Source organism: Ziziphus jujuba, chromosome 10 (assembly GCF_031755915.1).
Source record: "Ziziphus jujuba cultivar Dongzao chromosome 10, ASM3175591v1".
NCBI classification, from domain to species: domain Eukaryota; kingdom Viridiplantae; phylum Streptophyta; class Magnoliopsida; order Rosales; family Rhamnaceae; genus Ziziphus; species Ziziphus jujuba.
The window spans coordinates 23651488-23674272 of record NC_083388.1 but is presented as its reverse complement, the minus strand read 5'-3'; the positions used below and the strand labels follow the sequence as shown (position 1 = coordinate 23674272).

Here is a 22785-nt window from a genome sequence, read left to right as displayed (position 1 = left end):
TCTTTTTCTTTTTTTTTTCATTCTTCTTTTTTTGAGAATCTTTTCTATTTTTATTAAAAAAAAAAATTTGTTTCTTTTCATTTTTTTTCTTTGTACCAAAAAGTGCTTAGCCCACTACACTTGTCCCCTTTTAACTTTTTTTCCTGTCCCTCTTTTATTTGCCACAACTTTCGTTGTGTAGCTAGTTTTTTCAACGACATTATGCTTCATGGGTACTCCTTAAAGCAACTGTAAATTCAATACCAAGTAACAAATCGACACATCTTCTATAACATTTACATATGCTTCACATAAATAATTAATTAACTAAGAGGAATTATAGTATGCTTTTTCCACATTCGAAAGTTTTCTGAGATATATGCCAAAATATTAGTATAAATTAAGAAATTAATCTAGTCAAATTATTTCTAGATACTTGATTAAAAAAAATGCATTATTTCTAGATACATTACAAAAAGGTACGGTGAGAAAAAAAAACCTACCACGAATATATATATATATATATGACATTTGCGATTGATTTACTCTAAAATTAACAAAGTAAAATCCACACCTGAAAAGAAGACTAATATTGTGCTTTAATGGAAAATATGATTGTTTCTTTTGCATTTTAGTGTCGTAATATCCATTGTCTAAGTTTATAGTGTAAAAACGAGGGATTTTTATAACATACAATAAAAAATTCATCCTTATATGCATGGTACATGCATGCATATAAACCGTATTAATTATTTATATACATATATATATATATACATGCAGGATAAATATTTTGTACACCAATATGTTAAGGCATGCAAATGAAATTGATACATATATAAAAATATATATATATTGGTAACTCTATATATATAAATATATATATACTAGTAAATTCATCTTCATAAATATTCAATCACTACTTCGTATACTATATGATATGATCAGAGATAAGGATTTAGTGCAGCTCCATCAAAATCTTTTCAATTCTTGGTGTAATAGTTATCCTCATCTCCACTTTGTGTGGTGTCCATTCAAAGAACATCACATAAATGAATGGATGGTTCTAACTTTTTTCTAACAAAAATAAGATTGGCCTAAATAAATATTTATAAACAATAAATAAATAAATAAAATGCAAATTCCAAATATCCAGGTTGTTTAAGGCCTACCATAACGTTGCAAACTTTTTCGTTATTATTAAAAAAATAAAATTTTTCCCCTTATTATTTGTTTTTCCTAGTGTTTAAATTTTCACAGAAATTTTGAAAGGTTGGATGGGCAGCTTTCCTGTGGTGCGGCACCATATGATAGCATTTGTGTGCACGAGACAGATGGGACTCTCACCTGATGATTTTGCTGTGAACCTTCAAGGTATCAACGGAAGAGAGAGGTGGATTACTGGACCCCACGAGGAGAAAGCGTGGTAAAAGTCAACTCAAACAGAGGAAACCGATGTGCTCGAGGAGAGGAACATTGCAGCTTTGCTTGTCCCACAATCCTTGCATGTATTATAATTATATACATATATTCTTAGCTTCTAATCACATGCTTTACCGACATGCTTAGGAAAACAACACGTATTGGGTTGGAAAAACAAACTAGATTTTTTTTTTTTTCCTTCGTGAAAAAAAAAAGTGTTATTGTTATTATTTTTTTTTCATGTGATTGATTTTACAGGTAATTTAGCTAGTAAAAAGATTTGTGATTTTTTTTTTTTTTTTTCGTTCGATAGAAGTGAAAAGATTTATGACGGATCTATCAGTGAATTTACCTATCAGGGTAACTTTTTTTTCTTTTTTTTTTTTTTCTTTTTTGCTGAAATTGAGTAGTGATTTGAATTGTTGAATATTGATTAGCACTTGAAATGGTTTCCTTGATGTAAATTAAGTAGAAAAATCGAATTATTGTTTTTATTTTCTTTCATGGAACATTTGGCTTTAATTTTTCATATTTCCTTTTAAATTATTGCTGAGGTTTACTTCAAAGCTATTCAGTATGTATTCATTGTTATTTTTGTTATTTGTCAATTGATATTTGTCACCTCACTTTCAAAATTAACAGCTTTTTATGTGAGTTTTGTTTATTAGTATTATTGACTATTGATTTGATATGTTCCTAAATGGCTCTCTAAACAATGTATTAATTTTTTTGGAAAAGCTAACTTTATAATTAGAGTTCTTAATCCAACTTGATATATGATAGACTTCATTGAATTCGTGTTAAGGATACAGAACTCTTTTAACCCCACATTACTCGTGCGAAGATAAGGTCGTTTTCTTAAAGCTCATCCATGAAATGGACCCATTTCAATGAAATTATAAGCATAAATATGACCATGATGGAACAGCATTAATATGTTAAAAAAAAAAATTGACCTATTACTCATATTAAAAGATATCACCTTCAAATTATTCAAATTTAATCACACGGAATAGGACTTGGAAAAGTAGGGTCAAACATCAGAAAGTTTAAAGCTATATGTACAATATAGTTGTAATTATAATCCAAATACCAATTCAAATTGAAGCATGCCTTTTTTATTAAAGACTTAAACATGGAAACTAACAAATGTTTGCATATTCCTGTCCAATAATAATGAATAAGAAAATAAACCGTTATTCATCCAAAACCCAAAAAAAAAAAGGAAATAAAGTAATATAAGTAGGACTTGGACTCATGACTTACTCTTGCAAAGTCTTCGTTTACTATGGTTTTCGTTTTTAAGTTTTAAAAACAGACAGTATTTTAGAATAACTTTAGGTTTTCAAAAAAAAACTTGTAAATTATAACCGAAAGCGCATTACACAAAAAAAAAGAAAAAAAGAAGAAAAAAAAAAAGAAAGAAAGAGGACTTTTGATTATTCCAAATAGAATCTAAGTTTGAATTATTAAAAAATATAATTCATAAATTATAACCAAAAGCGCATTACAAAAAAAAAAAAAAAAGGAGTTTCCATTATTCCAAATAGAATCTAAGTTTGAATTATTAAAAAATATAATTCAAAATATGAAAAAGAAAAAAAATGGTGCTATGGTTTTTAGTAGCTCATGGGCATGATATAATATGGATATGGAAAATGGGTATTGTACCTATGGATATGCAGATGGACATGGATATGCATGAATTAAATGCATGCATAGCGGACAAGCTGCTTAATCAGTATTGAATTTGCTGATAAAAGCTGACAAAACACAGAAAAGCAAGCATGACAAGGACTTGCCTGAACCAAACAAAAGAAAAAGAAGGCCCATGCCAACCAATTCGCGGTCAGACGCACCCGTGTGGAGATGGGCCACATCGAAAAGGCCCACTGTCAAAATCCTAGACCCCACACGTGTGGAGTATTAGGATGGGTACCAGATCTCTCAATCAAAACCACTTCATCGCCGTCCACGTTGCAGACACCACACGTGTGACATTAATATGCTGATGCTGATGGTTTTTTTATTTTATTTTATTTTCCCTCTTGCGGTTTAAACATCTTTTTCATAACAGTACTCTTTTTTATTTTAATATTTTTTAATCCGTACTGTACTGCCTTTTGTTTGGACTCTGCATCGTCACATCTAAAAAAGCCTAAAAGCAAAGAGTCCCAAAAAATCATAATTTCCTAATTTTGACTTTATTGGCTTTCAATCTTATGCAATGGTAAAATGTCACGTCGATGTGTAAAAAAACAAAAGAAAAATTGGAACCCACGTTAAACATATACTGTATAATTTTAAGTGTAAAATAGCTGTACGTGTTGTGTACTTGGGGCACTACTCACAAATAAAGCCAAAATATTAGCCAGGGTAAATAAATTTGCGGTGCTCACAAATTAATTTCATTCATTGGTATTTGGTGCAAACGAATTTCATTCAGTGTTCCTGGATGTTTTTTTTTTTTTAAATGTGTGGTAAAAACTAATTGAAACCAAGTCCCACGTCGCGATATTTTGTTAATGTTTCTATTTAATTTTCGTACATAAAAGATATAGAATAGTTGTTGAAAATGCAGCGGTTAAACTTTTCACAAATAACGGAAATTATAATTTTAATAGTTGTATATCTTTATTTCTATGATAAAAATATAAATTTAAATTATAAAAAAATTGGAACTTAGAAATATTTTATAATGCTCAAAAATAAAAAAATTTAAAAATGTACAAAAATATATTTCTGGTATCTATTTTGCTAATTGAGTATGAAATTAATTAAAATTAAAGTGTCACAAATTTTATACCTTCAAGGAAAACGAAGTTGGGCAATCTTGCAATGTTTGATTAGGCACAGCAAAGCAAATTCCACTGTCTCTTATTTCTCTCTCTCTCTCTCTCTCTCTCCAAATATATATATATATATATATATGTAGATGCTAGAAATTTGCAGCAAAACACAAAACATAAAAGCAAACACAACCAATTTGTACATTTTTTTCCATAGAAATTGACATCCAATCCTAAATGCGATAATGAAAGCCTTTACGTGGCTGTTTTGAAGGTCACGAGTGGGTTTGTCTCCCTCCTACCCTGCCCCCGGATTCTTTGAGGTAGCGATCTTAACAAAAAACATTTAAAGAGTTCAGGATATGTATTTACATATTAATGTATTATACCATATGGTGAGAGAAAAAAAGAAAAATAAACTACTAAAAGAGTAACTATTCTTTTAACATAAAATGACATTCTATTTTTTATTTTTTAATAATAAAATGATATTCTATTACTGATGAGAGAAAAATAAAAACAGAAAAAAAAAAAATAAAACAGGAGAATTTCATCCTTATCTTACCATGCACACGCTAAATCTCTCACTTCGGGGCCCATTTTGGTCGAGCCAGAAGAGCGGGGCGTTGATGGGCTGGTCATTATTGGAGGGGTAGACCCCAACCAGTGGGTAAAGTCTAAAGAGAAGTTCATAAAGGTGATGTCACAAAACCAATGAAAATAGTGGACCCTTTGTGTCTGTGATCCTTTTCAGATATAAGTTTTTGTTTTAAGGATCAAATGGAATTCTCACATGAAAAAGGGTGATATATGTAAATTACTAAAATAGTAGAGGGTTATTTTCTACTGAGAATATTATTATTGATTACCATTTATATTTATTATGATAATTATCATTTTATATAATCAATTCTAATTCGATATTAAATTATATTTTTTTATTTTAAAATTTTAAAAATGAATCATTTTATAGTATTATTAAAATTATGATATACCATGTATATTCTATTTATAATTCTTTATTAATAGTGACAAATAATATATATATATATATATATTATAAACAATGGAGGGTATATGGTGTTTGAGGGGTAGACAATTCTCAATTGGTTTTATTCCAAGTTTCAAAAAGTAGACCTTTTGAGGGACATGTTCATCTTTAATATTTGTATAACCTCATTAAGACACCCATGTGTTTTGTTTCCAAAGTTTAGACTCATCTATATGGAATTTTGACACTCAAAAATTATAAAAATTGTAATTAACTTTGGAAAATGATTTAATTTTCCTGTTTGTTTCCATGATTTTTGGCATCTCCATGTGAAAGATTTTAAACAAATGAATCAAACTTATATTGCTTTACTTGAGTTTCAATCCATTTCTCAAAAAGGAGAATTATTTTGTGACCTATCTCTCGTGCATAATCATATTACTAACCACCATATAATAAAACATGTCACTAACACACCAAATAAAGATATTGCTAATGAAGTAGGAAATCAATATGTAACCCAATTTTAGTCTAATCACAATTATTCGATAATAGCTTTTGGCCTTTGGCATCGTCTAGAGGGCATTTCAAGATCTCATAAAAATTTTGCATGTATTAAAGGAAAAAACAAAATCAACCCTTATTTTATTTTTTCTGTTTTCTGTTTTCTTTTTTAATTTACACTTTTAAGTTGAATGTGAATATATACTTTGATTTCCTTTCTTTCACATTAGTACTATTAGTTACTGTAAAAAATATGAATCACACTCACATTCGTATAGAAATGGAATACAATTCATAATTTCTTCTTGGGTTGTGTATTCTATGTCAATCAATTACTAGACAGATAAATCCAAAGCTATACACAGCTTAGATTTCTTTTTTTTGCCTAAAAAGTTGAGTTTTATTAGCACTTAATAAACAAAGTCCAAGGGAATCAAAAAGGGGAATTGAATTGAATGATAAGGTTCTTTATTTTTGAAAATGAGAAAGAGAGAGGGTTTACTTTTTCATAAACAAAACCCAAAAAAGAGAGGCATGATCTACCGAATGAGCCCAAAATGCCCTAATTAGCCATGAGGAAGTAGCCTAAATGTAAGGCAATCGCTCATGGGTATTGTAGTTGTGCCCATACTCACATGCAAAGCTGCTCGCAATTAAAGCCCTAGACCATACCATACCATGCCTTGCCCATCAACGACATCCCCATGTGGGTCCAACTCACATGGGGGTTCACCCACCATCCCTTGTTCATCCTAGGGTCCTTATTTGTTTCCTAAGGAATAAAATGATTCAATGCTGAACCATTAGATTGGAGGAATCACCGTCGTCAATATGGGCGGCTGTGGTTTGTCCCAACTCTGTCCCCTAATTGTAACGACAACCGCCTCAATTGTGCTGTTCATGTGACCAACATCTTAGCTGCCTTGTCCAAATTCATGCATTCTGAATTTGATACTTTGTCTCGGAGCTTCATCTTCCCCACCCTCTTCTATTGTCGTGTGACTCCCACTTTCTTGAATTGTTAAGCTAAATTATTCGTGATATATTAATATTCACTATCAAAAACACAAAATGAACACGTGGTTGTCTTAGTTCCATATTGGTTATTGGTCTGTTGAAATTACAGGTTGATAAATAAACTTAGAATTAATGATTTTTTTGTATAAAAAGCACAAAAAAAAAAAAGAGGAAAAAATATGCCATAATCTTTTAACTTTTACTCGTCTTTCGATGGTATGTCGTGCAGTACACGCGCGAACAGAGAGAAGTTTGGTGAAGTTATAGTGTACTTTCCACCCTCAACCACTGTCTTTCTACTATAAAAGTTCCTTTAGAATTTCATTCAGTCTACCCACAGATTTACTCTTCCTTTCATAGCAAGTAGTTCAAAGTACGTCACCAACGACGTTTGAAGAATTTGCTGCAATATTATTGTTCACCCTTTACCAATCAAAATTATTTGAAGGGCAACTTTCTGGTTGCAGAGTTTGAAAAAAAAAAAACCATCTGAGTTTACTCAAGAATTTCGAGGAAAAGGAGGCAAAGATTGCCCTGCAGAAAACAGAGAAACTAGTAACAATTAAGAGTTTTAGCCATGGCATTCGAAAGAGATCATGATCTGAACCTTGAGGCTACAGAGCTTAGATTAGGCTTACCTGGAAGAGCTGAAGATCAGCCTACAGAGAAGAATACACCTTTTTCTGGTGTAAGAGGCAGCAAAAGAGCGTTGAATGAAGATGACTCTAAAACCAAAGACTTCTCTAATGCTTTGGATACCAAAAAGTCTGACCAAGAATCTGTTCCACCCACCAAGTAAGCAATCTATATATATACATATACATAATTATATATGTATATGCTTTTTTTGGTTTATGTTTTTGTTGGGCGTGTATAGGCATGCATGGTTTTGATTTTTATGGACTAATTGGTATATTTGATATATATTGGCAGGGCACAAGTAGTAGGGTGGCCTCCGGTGAGATCTTACAGGAAAAACTGCCTCCAAGCAAAGAAAACAGAATCGGACTTGGCAAGTGGGATTTATGTGAAAGTCAGCATGGATGGAGCTCCATACCTTAGAAAAATGGATCTCAAGGTCTACAATGGATATTCAGAGCTGCTTAAAGCTTTGGAAGACATGTTCAAGTTCAAAGTAGGCAATTACAGTGAGAGGGAAGGTTACAATGGATCAGAATATGTACCAACTTATGAAGACAAAGATGGTGATTGGATGCTTGTTGGAGATGTTCCATGGGAGTAAGTATCTAATATCTAATTAATTACCATAACAAATTAATTATATATTTGTATTCCTTTTGAATCAAGATCTAAAACAAATTTTTTTGTTTTTTTTTGGCAGAATGTTTATCTCTTCATGCAAAAGGCTTAGGATCATGAAAGGGTCAGAAGCCAGGGGCCTGGGTTGTGCTGTATGAAAATTAATTACAGTTTGATCGAAGAGACTTCGAAGAATATACAGTGGTCGCACATGGAGATCAGGAGCGTACAGCTTGGGCTCTCCAAGAAGAAATTGACAGCTTTGATGACTTGATCTTCTGTTCCTCGATCCATTTGGAGCAAACAAAAAAAAAAAAAATATATATATATATATATATTTATTCAAGAATTGGAAAATATAGAAGAAACAGAAGAAAAAGAAAAGAAAAGAAAGGAAAAGAAAAATTCCCTGTATAGTTTTCTTAATTTGTTATATCATATATATTTGCTTTTCCAAGCAACTGTACAAAAGAGAAGGAAAAAAAAAAAAATTTTTTTTCTCACAATTGTATTTTTCCTGTGCGTTAATCAATGATATATAAAAAACCATGTTGCAGAGAAGAGAAAACTTTGATATTATGTATGAGCGCTATGTATTTGGTTTAGATTTGGTTAAATGGTAGATACTGTTATTATAATTAATTAATCTGCAAATATTGTTGGGTTAGATTCGTTTGATTATATTATAGGATATGTTGAATTTTCGAAACCACTCCAAAACCACTCCAAAATATGATCATGCCAAGTAGTGGTATCCAAATTATACGATCCTCATTGGAAACGATCAAACTGTAACTCATTCTTTTACCTCAAGTAACTTTTAAAGATCCAATATCATCCTTTTCCTCTATGTAAAGATACCTCTAACATAGATAGTATATATTACATATTTTGCAAAATTAATTCAAGGAAATACAACGACAATTTGGGCTGAAAAGTACTGGTTATTACCAATGAGCCACTGGTGTTGGGTTCATATATAATCATGAAATGTATACATTTTTCTTTTGATTACTAGTTTATGGTCGTGAAATTTGATCCAAATTGCTTATTTCGTGTTACACTCAGTTATCAAATTAAAGAATATTGGTTAATTTGTTATTAGCCTCTAATAATAGGCCCATGTTGTTGAAAGCAAAAGAAGCAAAAACTAGACCCTTTTCTTGATAAACAAGAAGCAAATATTTAAAGATAGCATTTCTATGGAATTGTGCTTAATTTGTGAAAAAGAAAATTATTTTGATTTATTTAGAACTTTATGAATTGTTGACATTTTAGATATTTAAGAATATTAATATAAAATTATTTTATTATTTTTATATGTTTAAATGATATTAGATAAAGAAGTATATAAAATTATTTTAAAATAGTGAAAAAAAAACTTATCTTTAGAATTTCCAAAAGCAATCCCATTCATAGCTGTTTTTTTTTTATTTTTTTTATTTTTATATATATTTTTATATTTTTTAAATGTCAAAAGAAAATAGTATGTATAATTATATATTTAACCATTGTTTATTGCCAAGATTGGGATATGATGATTACTTTCCCAAAGGTCAAACTAATTAAGTTATGCATCAACGACTACGTGCCTATGCATTTGCTAATTAATCAACAATTAATCTACAGTAGATAAAAGAATATCACTGCTCCTTTTTTTTCTTGGGTTGATAAATAATGTTTATTTCTTTTTATTTTTCCTTTTTAAAATAATGTCTACATTTTTTTTTTTTAATTTTTCTTTTTGTTACAATTTGATATTTCATTGGTGAGAGAAAACAAGTTCGATCTTACTCGTCATTCAATCGGCCCAAAAGAGCATGGACCCGGTTAGATTGTAATGGGCAATTTTCCTTTGGGCTTTGTATGTTTTTTTTCCCTCCCTTTTTTAACATAAATTTTCAGAAATATCATTTTTTTTATTTATTAATTGTTCCTTAAACTCCAACTAGATAATATAGAAAATTAGTTTATAATTAAACAAAAAAACAAAAGAAAAATTTATGGTTAAAAAATGAAAAATGCAGTCCAATTGTTGAAATGAGAAAGACAAATGCTCAATACATGGGTGAAAATTTTAGGACTCAAATAATAAAAAGAAGTAGTTATATGAATCAGCTTTTAAAATATTTACAAACTAAATCTACATAAGAAATAAATTTTAATGGGTACTACCTTTATAAAAGGCCGGTTTAATTTAAAATTCACTTTGAATCTGTTTAACTCGCTTTTTCCAACTATCTAAATTTTATTTTTCTGGGTTTTTATCTCCATATTACGTGACATGATCATAATTTATGTGATTTATTAGCAAATTTTGAGATCCATCAATGCCCAGAAGAGAGTCACGAGTTAAAGCTCACCGTTTATTGCCACGTGGCAAATTTTTGGGGTAAGACTGGGACCCTAATCCAGTCAGCCACTTTGAAAATTTTTTTACACCGTTTCTCTCTCTTTATCTCTCTCTCTCTCTCTCTCTCTCCAAAATCAGAATCCACGCGATCGTAATTCATTATTCTTTTTGAGGGAGAGCTTGGAGGGAGCTCTGTTCTCTCTCTCTCTATGTGTCTGTCTTATTTGTAAAATTACCAAGATTCCATCTTCTTCTTCTTCTTGTTCTTCTTCTTGTTCAAGCCCTAGAGAATCCATGTTTTGTTCAATTGCAAAATAAGATCTTTTTATTTAGCCAAAGCCCCTCTCCCCATTTTGTCAATCAATGGCTGCAGAGCTAGGGCAACAAACGGTGGACTTCTCCACCCTCGTCAGTCGGGCCACCGAGGAATCCTTCCTCTCCCTCAAGGAACTCGTTGAGAAATCCAAGGCCTCCGACCAGTCCGACTCCGAGAAGAAGATTAGCATCCTCAAGTATTTGGTCAAGACCCAGCAGCGTATGCTCCGGCTAAATGTCCTCGCCAAGTGGTGCCAACAGGTCCCCCCCTCTTACTATCAGCATCTTCTTCGCTTTTTTGTTTTTCTTTTCCTGGTGTTTTTGGTGTTCGGAGTTACTGGTTTTTTTTTGGTTTTTGGCGTGATGGTCAATTGGGAAATTTTTTTGATAAATTGAGCATCTTTAGCCTTGGACTTCTCGTCGTCGGGTTAAAAAATGAAAATTTAGGGTTTCTATTTGTTTTTGGGGATGTATTTGAGTTGTTTTTCTTGAATTATGCTTGAAAGAATGTATATTTAGGAGTAAGATGGAGCACAATTGACTGTGTTGTTCGTTTGAATCCTGCTAGTGAGGACTATGCTTCTTTTTTGAGTTTTCATTAGTTGGTAGGGACAAAAAAAAAGGGGGAAAAAAAAAGAAGGAAAAAAAAGCGGTTTTTTGAAAAAGAAAAAAAAAAAAAGGTTTCTTTATGAGTTTTATTAATTGGTAGGGAAAGAAAAAATTCATTTGCTAGTTAACTTATACACGGCATGTGAACTGGCCAATGTCGCTCCAGGAACCAGAAACCATTTTTGAGCCTTCAAAGATAAATCAATTGGCTACAGTTATGCTGATATTTGTAGGGTGTGTGATACTATATTACTGTGTGATTATTAATGTATTTAAAGGGAAATGCATATGTTGAAATTTATGCGAATTCCCGTATTCAAATTTTGAGGAGTGGGGGAAAAAAAAAAATCAAAAGAAAAATTTTGAATCGGCCCTGCCTCTGAAATTTGCAGGTTCCTTTGATACAGTACTGTCAACAACTTGCATCCACCTTGTCGAGTCATGATACTTGCTTCACTCAGGCTGCAGATTCATTGTTTTTCATGCATGAGGGGCTACAGCAAGCTCGTGCTCCTGTGTATGATGTTCCTTCTGCAGTTGAAGTTCTTTTAACGGGAACATATGAGCGTTTACCTAAATGTATTGAAGATGTAGGTATGCAGAGCACATTAAATGAGGATCAGCAAAAACCAGCATTGAAAAAGTTGGACACTCTGGTACGGTCTAAACTATTAGAAGTTTCACTACCAAAAGAAATTTCTGAGGTCAAAGTTTCTGAAGGTACTGCACTCCTTCGTGTGGATGGGGAATTTAAGGTGCTAGTTACTCTTGGTTACCGTGGACACCTATCCCTGTGGAGGATATTACATATGGAGCTGCTTGTTGGTGAAAGAGGTGGCCCCATTAAGCTGGAGGAATCGAGGCGGCATGCTCTTGGGGATGATTTAGAGCGTAGAATGGCTGCCGCAGAAAATCCGTTTATAACATTGTACTCGGTTCTTCATGAGCTATGTGTTGCACTCATTATGGATACTGTCATAAGGCAAGTACAAGCTCTTCGACTAGGAAGATGGAGAGATGCAATTCGGTTTGAACTCATATCTGATGGAACTATGGGTCATGGGGGGAATGTCATAAATCAAGATGGAGAAACTGATGCATCTGGTCTGCGAACTCCTGGATTAAAAATTATTTACTGGTTGGATTTGGATAAAAACACTGGTATTCCTGACTCAGGGTCATGCCCCTTTATAAAAATTGAACCTGGACCAGATCTGCAGATAAAATGTCTTCATAGCACATTTGTTATAGATCCATTAACTGGGAAGGAGGCCGATTTTTCACTTGATCAAAATTGCATTGATGTTGAGAAATTGCTATTACGAGCTATATCTTGTAATAGATACACTCGTCTCCTTGAGATCCAGAAAGACCTTGCAAAAAATGTTCAAATCTCTCGCGCTTCTGGTGATGTTGTGCTTCAGTCCCGAATGGAAGAAGCTGATATCGACTCCAAAAAGGTTTTTCATTTTTGTGTTTTCTCATTGCTTGAGTTTTGCTTTTTTCAGCTACTGGACATTATGATTTTACATGAACGACAATGATGCTTGATGGTTACATTATTATACTGTTGAAATGCATGTTATCTTGGTGAACTCTGATATTTTTACTTTGACCTATAATGTAAATTGCAAGCATGATATAAACTCTGTACTAGATTTTCTTGGTATTATTGATAATTCATGTGATTTGGCACTTTTTTTGTGGCCTTCCACCATTGTTAAGATGCCATTTTATTTTGTTATTATTATGATTATTATTATTACTACCATACTACTAATACTACTCTCCTGCTGCTGCTTTTTATTGTTTGGGTTGAGGATGGAAAATATGGAGAGTATCTGTCCTTGAAAGCTTTCATATCTTGAGACTTTTTTTTTTTTTTTGGGTCAAAAAGGTTGAATTGAATATAATGATTTGTGTACATTTCCCAAATGGCAATTTTACCTGGTTGCAGGAGCTGCCATGCAAGTGATAGATTTTTTCATGCTTTCCCTCGTATTTATCCTAATGTTGTCAGGGACTATTACCACTTTTCGGTCATATACAAGTGTCGTACACTCAGGCTTATCATATTAAAATTATGCTTTTCTGAAATTTGCAGAAAGATTATAAGGCCAATACCAGAGAAAATGAAGGGCAGGAAGTATTACGTGTGCGTGCGTATGACTCATCATTTTTTACCTTGGCAATAAATATAAGGTATCTTTCTTTGCCCCTGTAATATGGAGTCATGATGCATAATTATTTTGTTATTTATCAGTTTCTTTTGTAAAACATACATAACTTGATAGGTGGTTTTTATTTCACATGTCAACAAATCCATTATTTCCTTTGAAGATTTTTATCTGTTCTTGAATCTAGATTAAAAAATTAAACTGAAGGATATAGAAAATTGTATTCCATGGCACTTGTGGACATGTTTTCATTATTTTTCTGCAATATCTCTTATCTCTGTGATTGACTTGCAGGACTGGTCGCTATCTTCTCCTGTCATCCCCAGGTATTATTGAATCATCAGCTTTGCTAGAATTTGAAGATGCTTTAAACCAGGGAAGTATGAATGCTGCTGAAGTTTTCATAAGCTTGAGAAGCAAAAGTATCTTGCACTTATTTGCATCTATCAGCCGGTTTTTAGGCCTTGAGGCAAGCATTTTTTTAATCCCTTTGTAATAGTTGGAAGGTTCATATGACCTTATTTTTTTATGGATCTACTTGATATCCTTAAATAAGTTGGCAAGATTTTATTCTTGCAGGTATATGAGCATGGTTTTTCTGCAGTTAAAGTACCAAAGAACATCTTGAATGGTTCTTCTGCATTGCTGATGGGGTTTCCGGACTGTGGGAGTTCTTATTTTCTGCTGATGCAACTTGATAAGGAGTTTAAACCCCAATTTAAATTGCTAGAGACTCAGTCAGAACTGTCTGGCAAAGCTTATTCTTTCAATGACCTAAATCAGGTGATTCGCTTTAAGAAAATTGACATTGGCCAGATGCAGATTCTTGAAGATGAAATGACTTTGAGCTTGTTTGACTGGCAAAAACTAAACTCCTTTTTACCCAGTGCTGGGGGTCCTAATCAGGCTTCTGAAAATGGGCTTCTTCCTGATGTTAGCCTTGAGGGTTCCATGCAAGTTGCAGGATGCCCACCATCAAGCTTCTCATCTATTGTTGATGAAGTTTTTGAACTTGAGAGAGGCTCTCCCATTCCTATGAACGTTTCCATGAATTTTCATTCCATAAAAGCTGGAACACCATCTCCTAAATGGGAAGGAAGTATGCAGGTATCCCAGATTAACAATGGTCCAAAAATTTCAAGTATGGTTACCCATTATAATGGCCCCTTATATTCTTCAAGCAATTTGAAGGGCCCACTACAGTCAACTTCTCATGGCTCCCTATCATCTGGCCCAGGAAGGACCAACTCTGTTAAAAAGTTATCTGCTTCAAAATCTGATCAGGATTTGGCTTCTCTTAGGTCTCCACAGTCAGTTGAGTTTGGTTCTTCTACTTCATTGGATGAAGATCAGCTGAGATTGCTAAATGATACGTCAAACAGTTCAAAATATTCATTATATGGGAGGACTTCTCGCCTATTATCTCCACCTCGACCCACTGGCCCTCGAATCTCTGTGTCGAATGTGAAACCTAATGGACCCAGAAGTTCACCTACTGGGCCTCTAACTGGATCTTTCAGGGTTGCTGGATCAAGCTCATGTGCAACAACTCCCATATGTAAGATATCTTCTCTGTGCAACTCTAGTTAGTGGGAATGTGCATGTTATTTTCATACAGATTATTATTTATAGTTTGCGATTTATGACTCAAAGAATACGCTGTTTTCAGCCCAGGCACTTGATTCAGCTGTATGTCAGAGTCCTAGTCAAGATGTTGTTCCAAAACATGATAGAAATCCTCGAAAGCGTACAGTTTCAGATATGTTGAATTTGATTCCATCGCTTCAAGATGTAGAAGCCAATTCAGGATTTTGTAAGAGAAGGAAAGTCTTGGAAGCAGCTCGTGCTCAACAATCATCACTGCAGGTGCTTATGCCAATGGAAATGGTTTCAAAAGCCGATAGTTACAGTTATGGAAATCTTATTGCTGAAGCTAATAGAGGAAATGCACCTTCAAGTGTTTATGTTTCAGCGCTTCTTCATGTGGTTAGGCACTGTTCACTTTGTATCAAACATGCAAGATTAACTAGCCAGATGGAGGAGCTGGACATCCCATATGTTGAAGAAGTGGGTTTAAGACGTGGATCCTCGAACATATGGCTCCGACTACCATTTGCAAGAGGTGATACATGGCAACATATATGTTTGCGGCTTGGCAGACCTGGAAGCATGTATTGGGATGTTAAGATTAATGACCAGCACTTCAGGGATTTGTGGGAGCTTCAGAAAGGAAGCAGTAGCACACCATGGGGCTCAGGCGTTCGCATTGCCAATACATCTGATATAGATTCTCATATCCGATATGATCCAGAAGGTGTTGTTCTCAGTTATCAATCTGTTGAGGCTGATAGTATAAAGAAGTTAGTGGCAGATATCCAAAGGCTGTATAATGCAAGGATGTTTGCCCTTGGGATGAGGAAACTGCTTGGAGTAAGGGCAGATGAGAAGCCAGAAGAAAGTGTTACAAACACCGATGTTAAAGCATCAGTTGGGTTTAAAGGCTCTCTTGAGGCAGTTGATCGACTATCGGAACAGATGAGAAGGGCGTTTAGGATTGAGGCAGTTGGGCTAATGAGTTTGTGGTTTAGTTTTGGGTCAGGTGTTGTGGCTCGTTTTGTTGTCGAGTGGGAATCAGATAAAGAAGGATGCACGATGCATGTTTCTCCTGACCAACTATGGCCTCATACCAAGGTGGTTTTACTCTTCCTTCTATTATTATTATTACTATTTTTTTATTTTCCTTCTGTTGCATTTCATCTCTATTTTATAATAGAGCTAATTGGTGCAAATAGTTATCAGATTTTAGTCTACTATGTTGGCGTTTCTTCTCATTATGATATAAAGACAAAATAGTACATAATATGCCTCACATTCACTATCTTCAATGGCCTTACCTGGCCTTTTTTATTTTAATGTGTCATACATGGCAGATTCTTTCATTCTCCCATTTTTTTCTCAAGTAAAACAATATAAAAGACAATCTTGCACTGCAAATTTATTGGTTATGCATCAGTGAATTGAATTTAAAGCTTGTTATACAATTGTTAATTCAGAATTATGTTTTTGGTGATACCTTTTTTCCCCAAGCTTTTTACAAATTGCAGAAATGGATAAACATATACAGTGTTATAGGGTCAAGTGATACACAATTGTCCTCAGGAAAGTGTTACTGTAATATGCTTTTCAGGTTTTACATTTAGTCGATGCATGTAAACTATTTGGGAATTATCTTTGGTTTGATCTAATATAGTATTATCTCCTGGTCTCGTCCCTCATAATCCCCAAAATTTCTTTCCTATTTTAAGATTTGCAATTATTAATTTAGTGTCTATATGCTGTTCACAGTTTTTGGAGGATTTTATAAATGGAGCTGAAGTTGCATCCCTTTTGGACTGCATTCGACTTACTGCAGGACCCTTACATGCTCTTGCAGCTGCAACTCGTCCTGCAAGAGCTGGTCCTATTCCAGGGGTCCCTGGGGTAGCAGCAGCACTTTCTTCTCTCCCAAAGCAGGCTGGGTATCTACCATCCCAGGGACTTCTGCCTAGTGGTTCAACCTCAAATGTCAGTCAGGTTCCTTCAGGCCCTGGGGTGAACCCAGTTGCAGCTACTGCAGCTGGTCCTCTTGCAAATCATAACCTTCATGGCCCTGCGATGTTGGCTGCAGCTGGCAGAGGTGGCCCTGGCATTGTACCTAGCTCACTGTTGCCCATTGATGTCTCTGTTGTTCTACGTGGCCCCTACTGGATACGTATCATATATCGCAAACACTTTGCAGTTGACATGCGTTGCTTTGCAGGAGACCAGGTTTGGCTGCAACCAGCAACACCACCGAAAGGTGGCCCTTCAGTTGGGGGATCATTGCCTTGCCCCCAATTTCGACCATTTATAATGGAACATGTTGCCCAAGAATTAAATGGTTTAGAGCCAAGTTTTTCTGGTGGTCAACAGACAGGAGGTTTGGCGAATTCAAATAATCAAAACTCAGGTGCAGGATCTCAACTATCAACTGCCAATGGAAATAGAGTTAACCTTCCTAGCTCTGCTTCAATTTCTAGGACAAGCAACCAAGTGGCTGGTTTAAACCGTATGGGAAATGGTCCTCCAGGATCTTCAAATTTGGCTGTTGTGAGCTCAGGAGTACCTTTACGTAGATCCCCAGGCACAGGTGTTCCAGCACATGTAAGAGGAGAATTAAATACAGCCATCATTGGGCTTGGGGATGATGGTGGCTATGGAGGTGGTTGGGTTCCTCTTGTTGCTCTTAAGAAGGTGCTCAGAGGCATACTCAAGTACCTTGGAGTGTTATGGCTGTTTGCTCAGCTACCAGATCTGTTGAAAGAGATCCTTGGGTCTATCTTAAAGGACAATGAAGGAGCACTCTTAAATTTGGACCAGGAGCAGCCTGCCTTGCGTTTCTTTGTGGGGTACGTGTTAGATTTCCAATTTTGCATGGTCAATTCCCATCTTTCACTTATTAGAAACTTGTATTTTGCGAGGTATCATAGGATTGTTTTGATGATCTCTCCTGTACTTCTCTATTGTTGTTCAAGTGGATTAGGTCTTTTATTAAATTTTTGGCTTGCTGAGTTGCCAAGATGCTATTGAGTGTACTTTTTCTTACCCCTGGACTGTCAGAAATAGGATTTTACTTATAGATCAGTGCATTCAGATTCATTCTGTCACTTTTGAAAGAATTGAAGTAATTGGTGCTTTATGCATGTTCTTTTTCTTCTGATTGCTTCAAATTTATGACCATGTTATTTTTTGGTTTGGCCGTCTTTGACATTATAGCATGATCTTCTCTTGCCCAGTCACTCTGTTATTATATTATTATTCCATTTCTAACTGTATGAACTCAGTGGAAATTTTATAGTAGTAGTATTATTGTTGGTTTATCTTGCCAGACTATATGATTGTATTGAGGAATCCTAAGTTTCTGAGCAGATGGTTTTCACTATGTTTCCTGGAGAAATATAACATGCTTGTTGTAACCATTTACTTTTGGTCTGTCTGCATGTATTTCAGGGGATATGTATTTGCAGTAAGCGTCCACAGAGTTCAACTTCTTCTTCAAGTCCTTAGTGTGAAGCGATTCCACCATCAGCAGCAACAACAACAGCAGCAAAACTCAACCACTGCCCAAGAGGAGCTAACTCAATCTGAAATAGGCGAGATATGTGATTACTTCAGCCGCCGTGTTGCATCAGAGCCCTATGATGCATCTCGTGTTGCATCATTCATTACTCTTCTCACCTTACCTATATCGGTTTTAAGAGAATTCTTGAAACTAATTGCATGGAAAAAAGGTCTAGCCCAGGCACAAGGAGGAGATGTAGCTCCTGCACAAAAGCCTCGAATTGAATTATGTCTTGAAAATCATGCTGGGTTGAATATGGATTATAGCTCAGAGAATTCATCTGTAGCCAAAAGCAACATCCATTATGATCGGCCTCACAATTCTGTTGATTTTGCTTTGACCGTTGTTCTTGATCCTGCTCATATACCATACATAAATGCTGCAGGTGGTGCTGCTTGGTTGCCTTACTGTGTCTCTGTGAGGTTGAGGTATTCGTTCGGTGAAAACCCTAATGTGTCTTTTCTTGGTATGGAGGGAAGCCATGGAGGTCGGGCTTGCTGGTTACGTGTTGATGATTGGGAGAAATGTAAACAGAGGGTTGCTCGAACAGTGGAAGTTAATGGAGGCTCAGCAGGTGACATTAGTCAAGGAAGGTTGAGAATAATTGCTGACAATGTGCAAAGAACCTTGAATCTGTGTCTACAAGGGTTAAGGGATGGTGGTGGGGTTACTGCAAGCTCCGTGGCAACATGATTGGTTGGTGCTGCCACACATATGTATATTAACCCATTTGGATTCTGGAGAAAGTTTGGGTATTCATCATGGCTTATTTTCCATATGCTGGTGTTATAGAGGATCTTGCAGTGATAAATAAAAGATTAACTAAATCCTGGATGAGAGTAGAAATGGTGTTTAAATTGTGCGCTTGCAATAGTTAGTGGGAAGTCGACCATACAAGGGCTTTTGTCTTCTGTTTTGTTGGCTGACTTAGATCTTCTGAGTAGGGTTTATGATGTTTTGGACCTAGATCATCTGATAAGTAGGGTGTACAATGTTTTTGACGAGAAGGGCACTGTATCTTGGGAAAATTACTTAGGATGCTTGTTTTCCTTGTATAGATCACACTTGATTGTAAAAATTTTGTTATGCTGAAGTAGTTTTATACTCGAGCACATTTGAAAATTCAATTACGATATTTTTAAAACTTAACTACGCCCTACTTCCAACAAATGTAAATTTACTGTAAACTTAATTTGTAGGTGTTGATCTACACCCCACTTAATAAAACTGTATGCAAGTATATCCCACCGTCTTCTGCATCAACTAGCAAAATGAAAGTTAAAAAATTTAAACAGAGCTCAATATGGGTCTAGCAACATTGAGAAATATTCCCATGAAAATTCAGTGTCCAGCTTCATTTCAATTCTGAGACAGTGGATAATCGAACAAATGTCTTCCCATCTTGGATGCCGCTTATCTGCTGCCACAAAATCATAAATAAGACCATCAACCACCACACTACTGCAACCTGCAGCCTTTTTAACTCCCCTGCTTACCATGACTTCCCTAACCTTATCTGAATAGCTCCATCTTCCACAGGCAGCGTATATGTTAGACAACAGTACATATCCACCCTCTCTCTCAGGCTCTAACTTGAGCAGCTCTTTTGATGCTAGCTCTGCTAGTTCTACATTACCATGAGCTCTACAAGCACTAAGCATCGAACCCCATATGGATTTACTTGGTTTCATTGGCATCCTTTCGATCACATCTTTTGCCTCTGCCACCATACCTGATCGAGCTAAAAGATCCACCAAACATCCATAATGTTCAACCCCTGGTTCAATGCCAAATTCTTTCTTCATAGTATTGAATATATTAAGCCCTTCATCCACAAATCCACTATGACTGCAAGCTGTAAGAACAGCAACAAAGGTAACCTTATTTGGTATTACATCTCTCTGCATCTCAAGAAACAGACCCAGAGCTTTGCTTCCATAACCATGGAAAGCAAATCCAGTAATCATTGTCGTCCATAGAGTAACATCCCTTCTTTCTAGTCCTTTGAAAACTGAGAAAGCTATTTCAATGCCACCACACTTGCAATACATGTCTATTAGCGCTGAACCTAAATATGCATCTATTTGCATCTGCATCCTAATGATTAAGCCATGTATCCGTTTTCCTTGGTCCAATGCTCCAGTTTCTGCTGCAGTTGATACTAAACATATCATTGTGACACTGTCAGGCCTTACATTCTCCGAAACCATGCTATTGAATAGATTCGTTACCATTATATAATCATCCTTCTTGACATAGCCAGCAATTAATGAATTCCAAGAAACAAGATCCTTCCTAGGAATTTGATTAAAAAATGCTAAAGCAAGTTCCAATTCCCCGACCTTGGCATGTCCTGCAATCACAGTGTTCCATGAAATGGTATCCTTCTCCACTAATGCATTAAACACCTTTAGGGAAAACCCCAATTCTCCACATTTCACATACATGTCTAGTAGTGCATTTCCCAATATCAAGTTTGAAGAACTACTAGAGTTTTTCCTCTTGATCCATCCATGAACAGACTTCCCAAGTCGTGCATCTCTTAGTAGTCCACAACACAAAAGAAGTCCAACAATGGTAAACTCATCCGGTGTAAGACCCAAATGCACCATCTCATGAAACATTTTTATGGCTTCTACACAAAATCCCTCCTTGGCATAGCCAACAATCATTATATTAAATGAGACAGCATCTGGTTTTGACATTTCATGAAATACCTGGTGAGCAAGCCCCAACTGTCCTTTTTCCAAATACTTCTTGGTAAGGGAGTTTTTCAGATAACCATATGAAATCAAACCTGTAACAATAGCATGGCAATGAATCTGCTTCACTTCTGGTATAAACTGGGAGGCTTGGAGCAGGTAAAGAAGGGTATGTTTATCTGGGTATATGCTAGAATGGAGCATGGAATTGTACATATCAAATGATTGAGTTGCAGAGAAAGATAAAGCTGAAATCATGGTGTTGTAAATGAAAAGATTGGGTTGAGGAGTATAGTAGTTGAAAAGGAGGATGGCCATGTCTAAATTCTCAGGGTGTGTGATAGCAGAGAATAAGAGAAGCCTGCTCATGGGAAATGTCAGACCAACAAGCCCGGTCCTCATCATCTGTCCCAATATCTGTTTGAAATGATACCTTGTACTGCATTTCTCAAGCAAAAACAGGGTTTCGTGATTGAGTACAAGAGCCACAGTTGGATCCCAATGGATTCTCCTGTTGCTGCTTTTAGAAGCTGAACTGAGAAAACGAATTCCTAGCCTATAACTTTGCATGGATAAAAGCATCCACCGAAAGCTCCAAACTTTCTGTGAAAAAAGGCCAAATGAGATTTCTGGAATGTAAAAAGACTTAAGTCTTTGATTAATTTTTCGAGCTTAAAAGCATCCACCTAAAGCTCTAAACTTTCTGTGAAAAAAATGCCAAACTAATTTTCTGGAATGTAAAAAGACTTGTCTTTGATTAATTTTTCGAGCTTAAACCATCATTGATTATTTGTATTATACCCAACTATTACATTTCTGTTAAAGTTAAATTATTTCAAGGATCTGAATATGTTCCTGTTTATATCCCCAAGTTCTTCATCATGTGCCTAGTAAAAACATTTTTTTTTTTTTTTTTGGTTCCATTTTGGGTATGGGAAATAGCTGAAATATCTTTCAGACAAAACATTTTGGCAGTTGGCTCAATGTTTCTTACCAGAAATTTCATTTCATGTCCCAGAATCCTGCATTTTGTCAACTTCAAAATGTATATAGAATCATACAGATACAGTAATTTCTAATACATCAAATTAATTTCTCAGCTCAATGCCGATATAAGTCCTATCCGTTTGATAAATATATTATTTTTATTTTATTTTATTTTTTAATATCCGCTTTGATGTTGATGTTAATCTTTGATTAAAAAGGGATGGGAAAGTGATTCGCACCATTGAAAATTTTGGTTCATACAATATTTCTATTATTAGTTTATGATATGAGAATATTTTCAAACCTCAACCTACCATTCACAAAAACCAACCACTAATGTTTTTTCAGTAACGAAAATTGGAATTTTTTATTTTATTTTATTTTATTTTTTTCGCTTCGCCATTTCGACTTGACCGATTAGTCTTATAATTCCAGGCAAAACAAAAACAATAATAATATTATCTTTCTTTTTTATTTATTTTTTTTATTCAATCTTTTCTTGGCTGTTATATAAAGGAGTGAATATACCTCCACTTTTTG

General features: G+C 34.9%; 3 protein-coding genes across 3 annotated transcripts; 2 read left to right on the top strand and 1 right to left on the bottom strand.

Moving 5' to 3' along the window:
• Positions 1-7022: 7022 nt before the first annotated feature.
• LOC107412162 (auxin-induced protein 22D) lies at positions 7023-8604 on the top strand. Its single transcript, XM_016019870.3, has 3 exons — positions 7023-7497; positions 7636-7941; positions 8045-8604. Exons 1-3 carry the CDS (start codon positions 7280-7282, stop codon positions 8118-8120), a joined length of 600 nt encoding a protein of 199 aa, XP_015875356.2. The 5' UTR covers positions 7023-7279; the 3' UTR covers positions 8121-8604.
• Positions 8605-10435: 1831 nt separating this feature from the next.
• On the top strand, positions 10436-19705 carry LOC107412197 (mediator of RNA polymerase II transcription subunit 14). The gene is made up of 8 exons (XM_016019912.4): positions 10436-10891; positions 11632-12699; positions 13344-13441; positions 13711-13885; positions 13996-14974; positions 15086-16107; positions 16762-17843; positions 18445-19705. The coding sequence occupies exons 1-8, from the start codon at positions 10679-10681 to the stop codon at positions 19247-19249; spliced, it is 5442 nt and encodes a 1813-aa protein (XP_015875398.3). The 5' UTR covers positions 10436-10678; the 3' UTR covers positions 19250-19705.
• On the bottom strand, positions 19654-22069 carry LOC107412198 (pentatricopeptide repeat-containing protein At3g04750, mitochondrial). The gene has a single exon (XM_016019913.4). The coding sequence runs from the start codon at positions 21838-21840 to the stop codon at positions 19855-19857; it is 1986 nt and encodes a 661-aa protein (XP_015875399.1). The 5' UTR covers positions 21841-22069; the 3' UTR covers positions 19654-19854.
• Between the last annotated feature and the right edge of the window lie 716 nt (positions 22070-22785).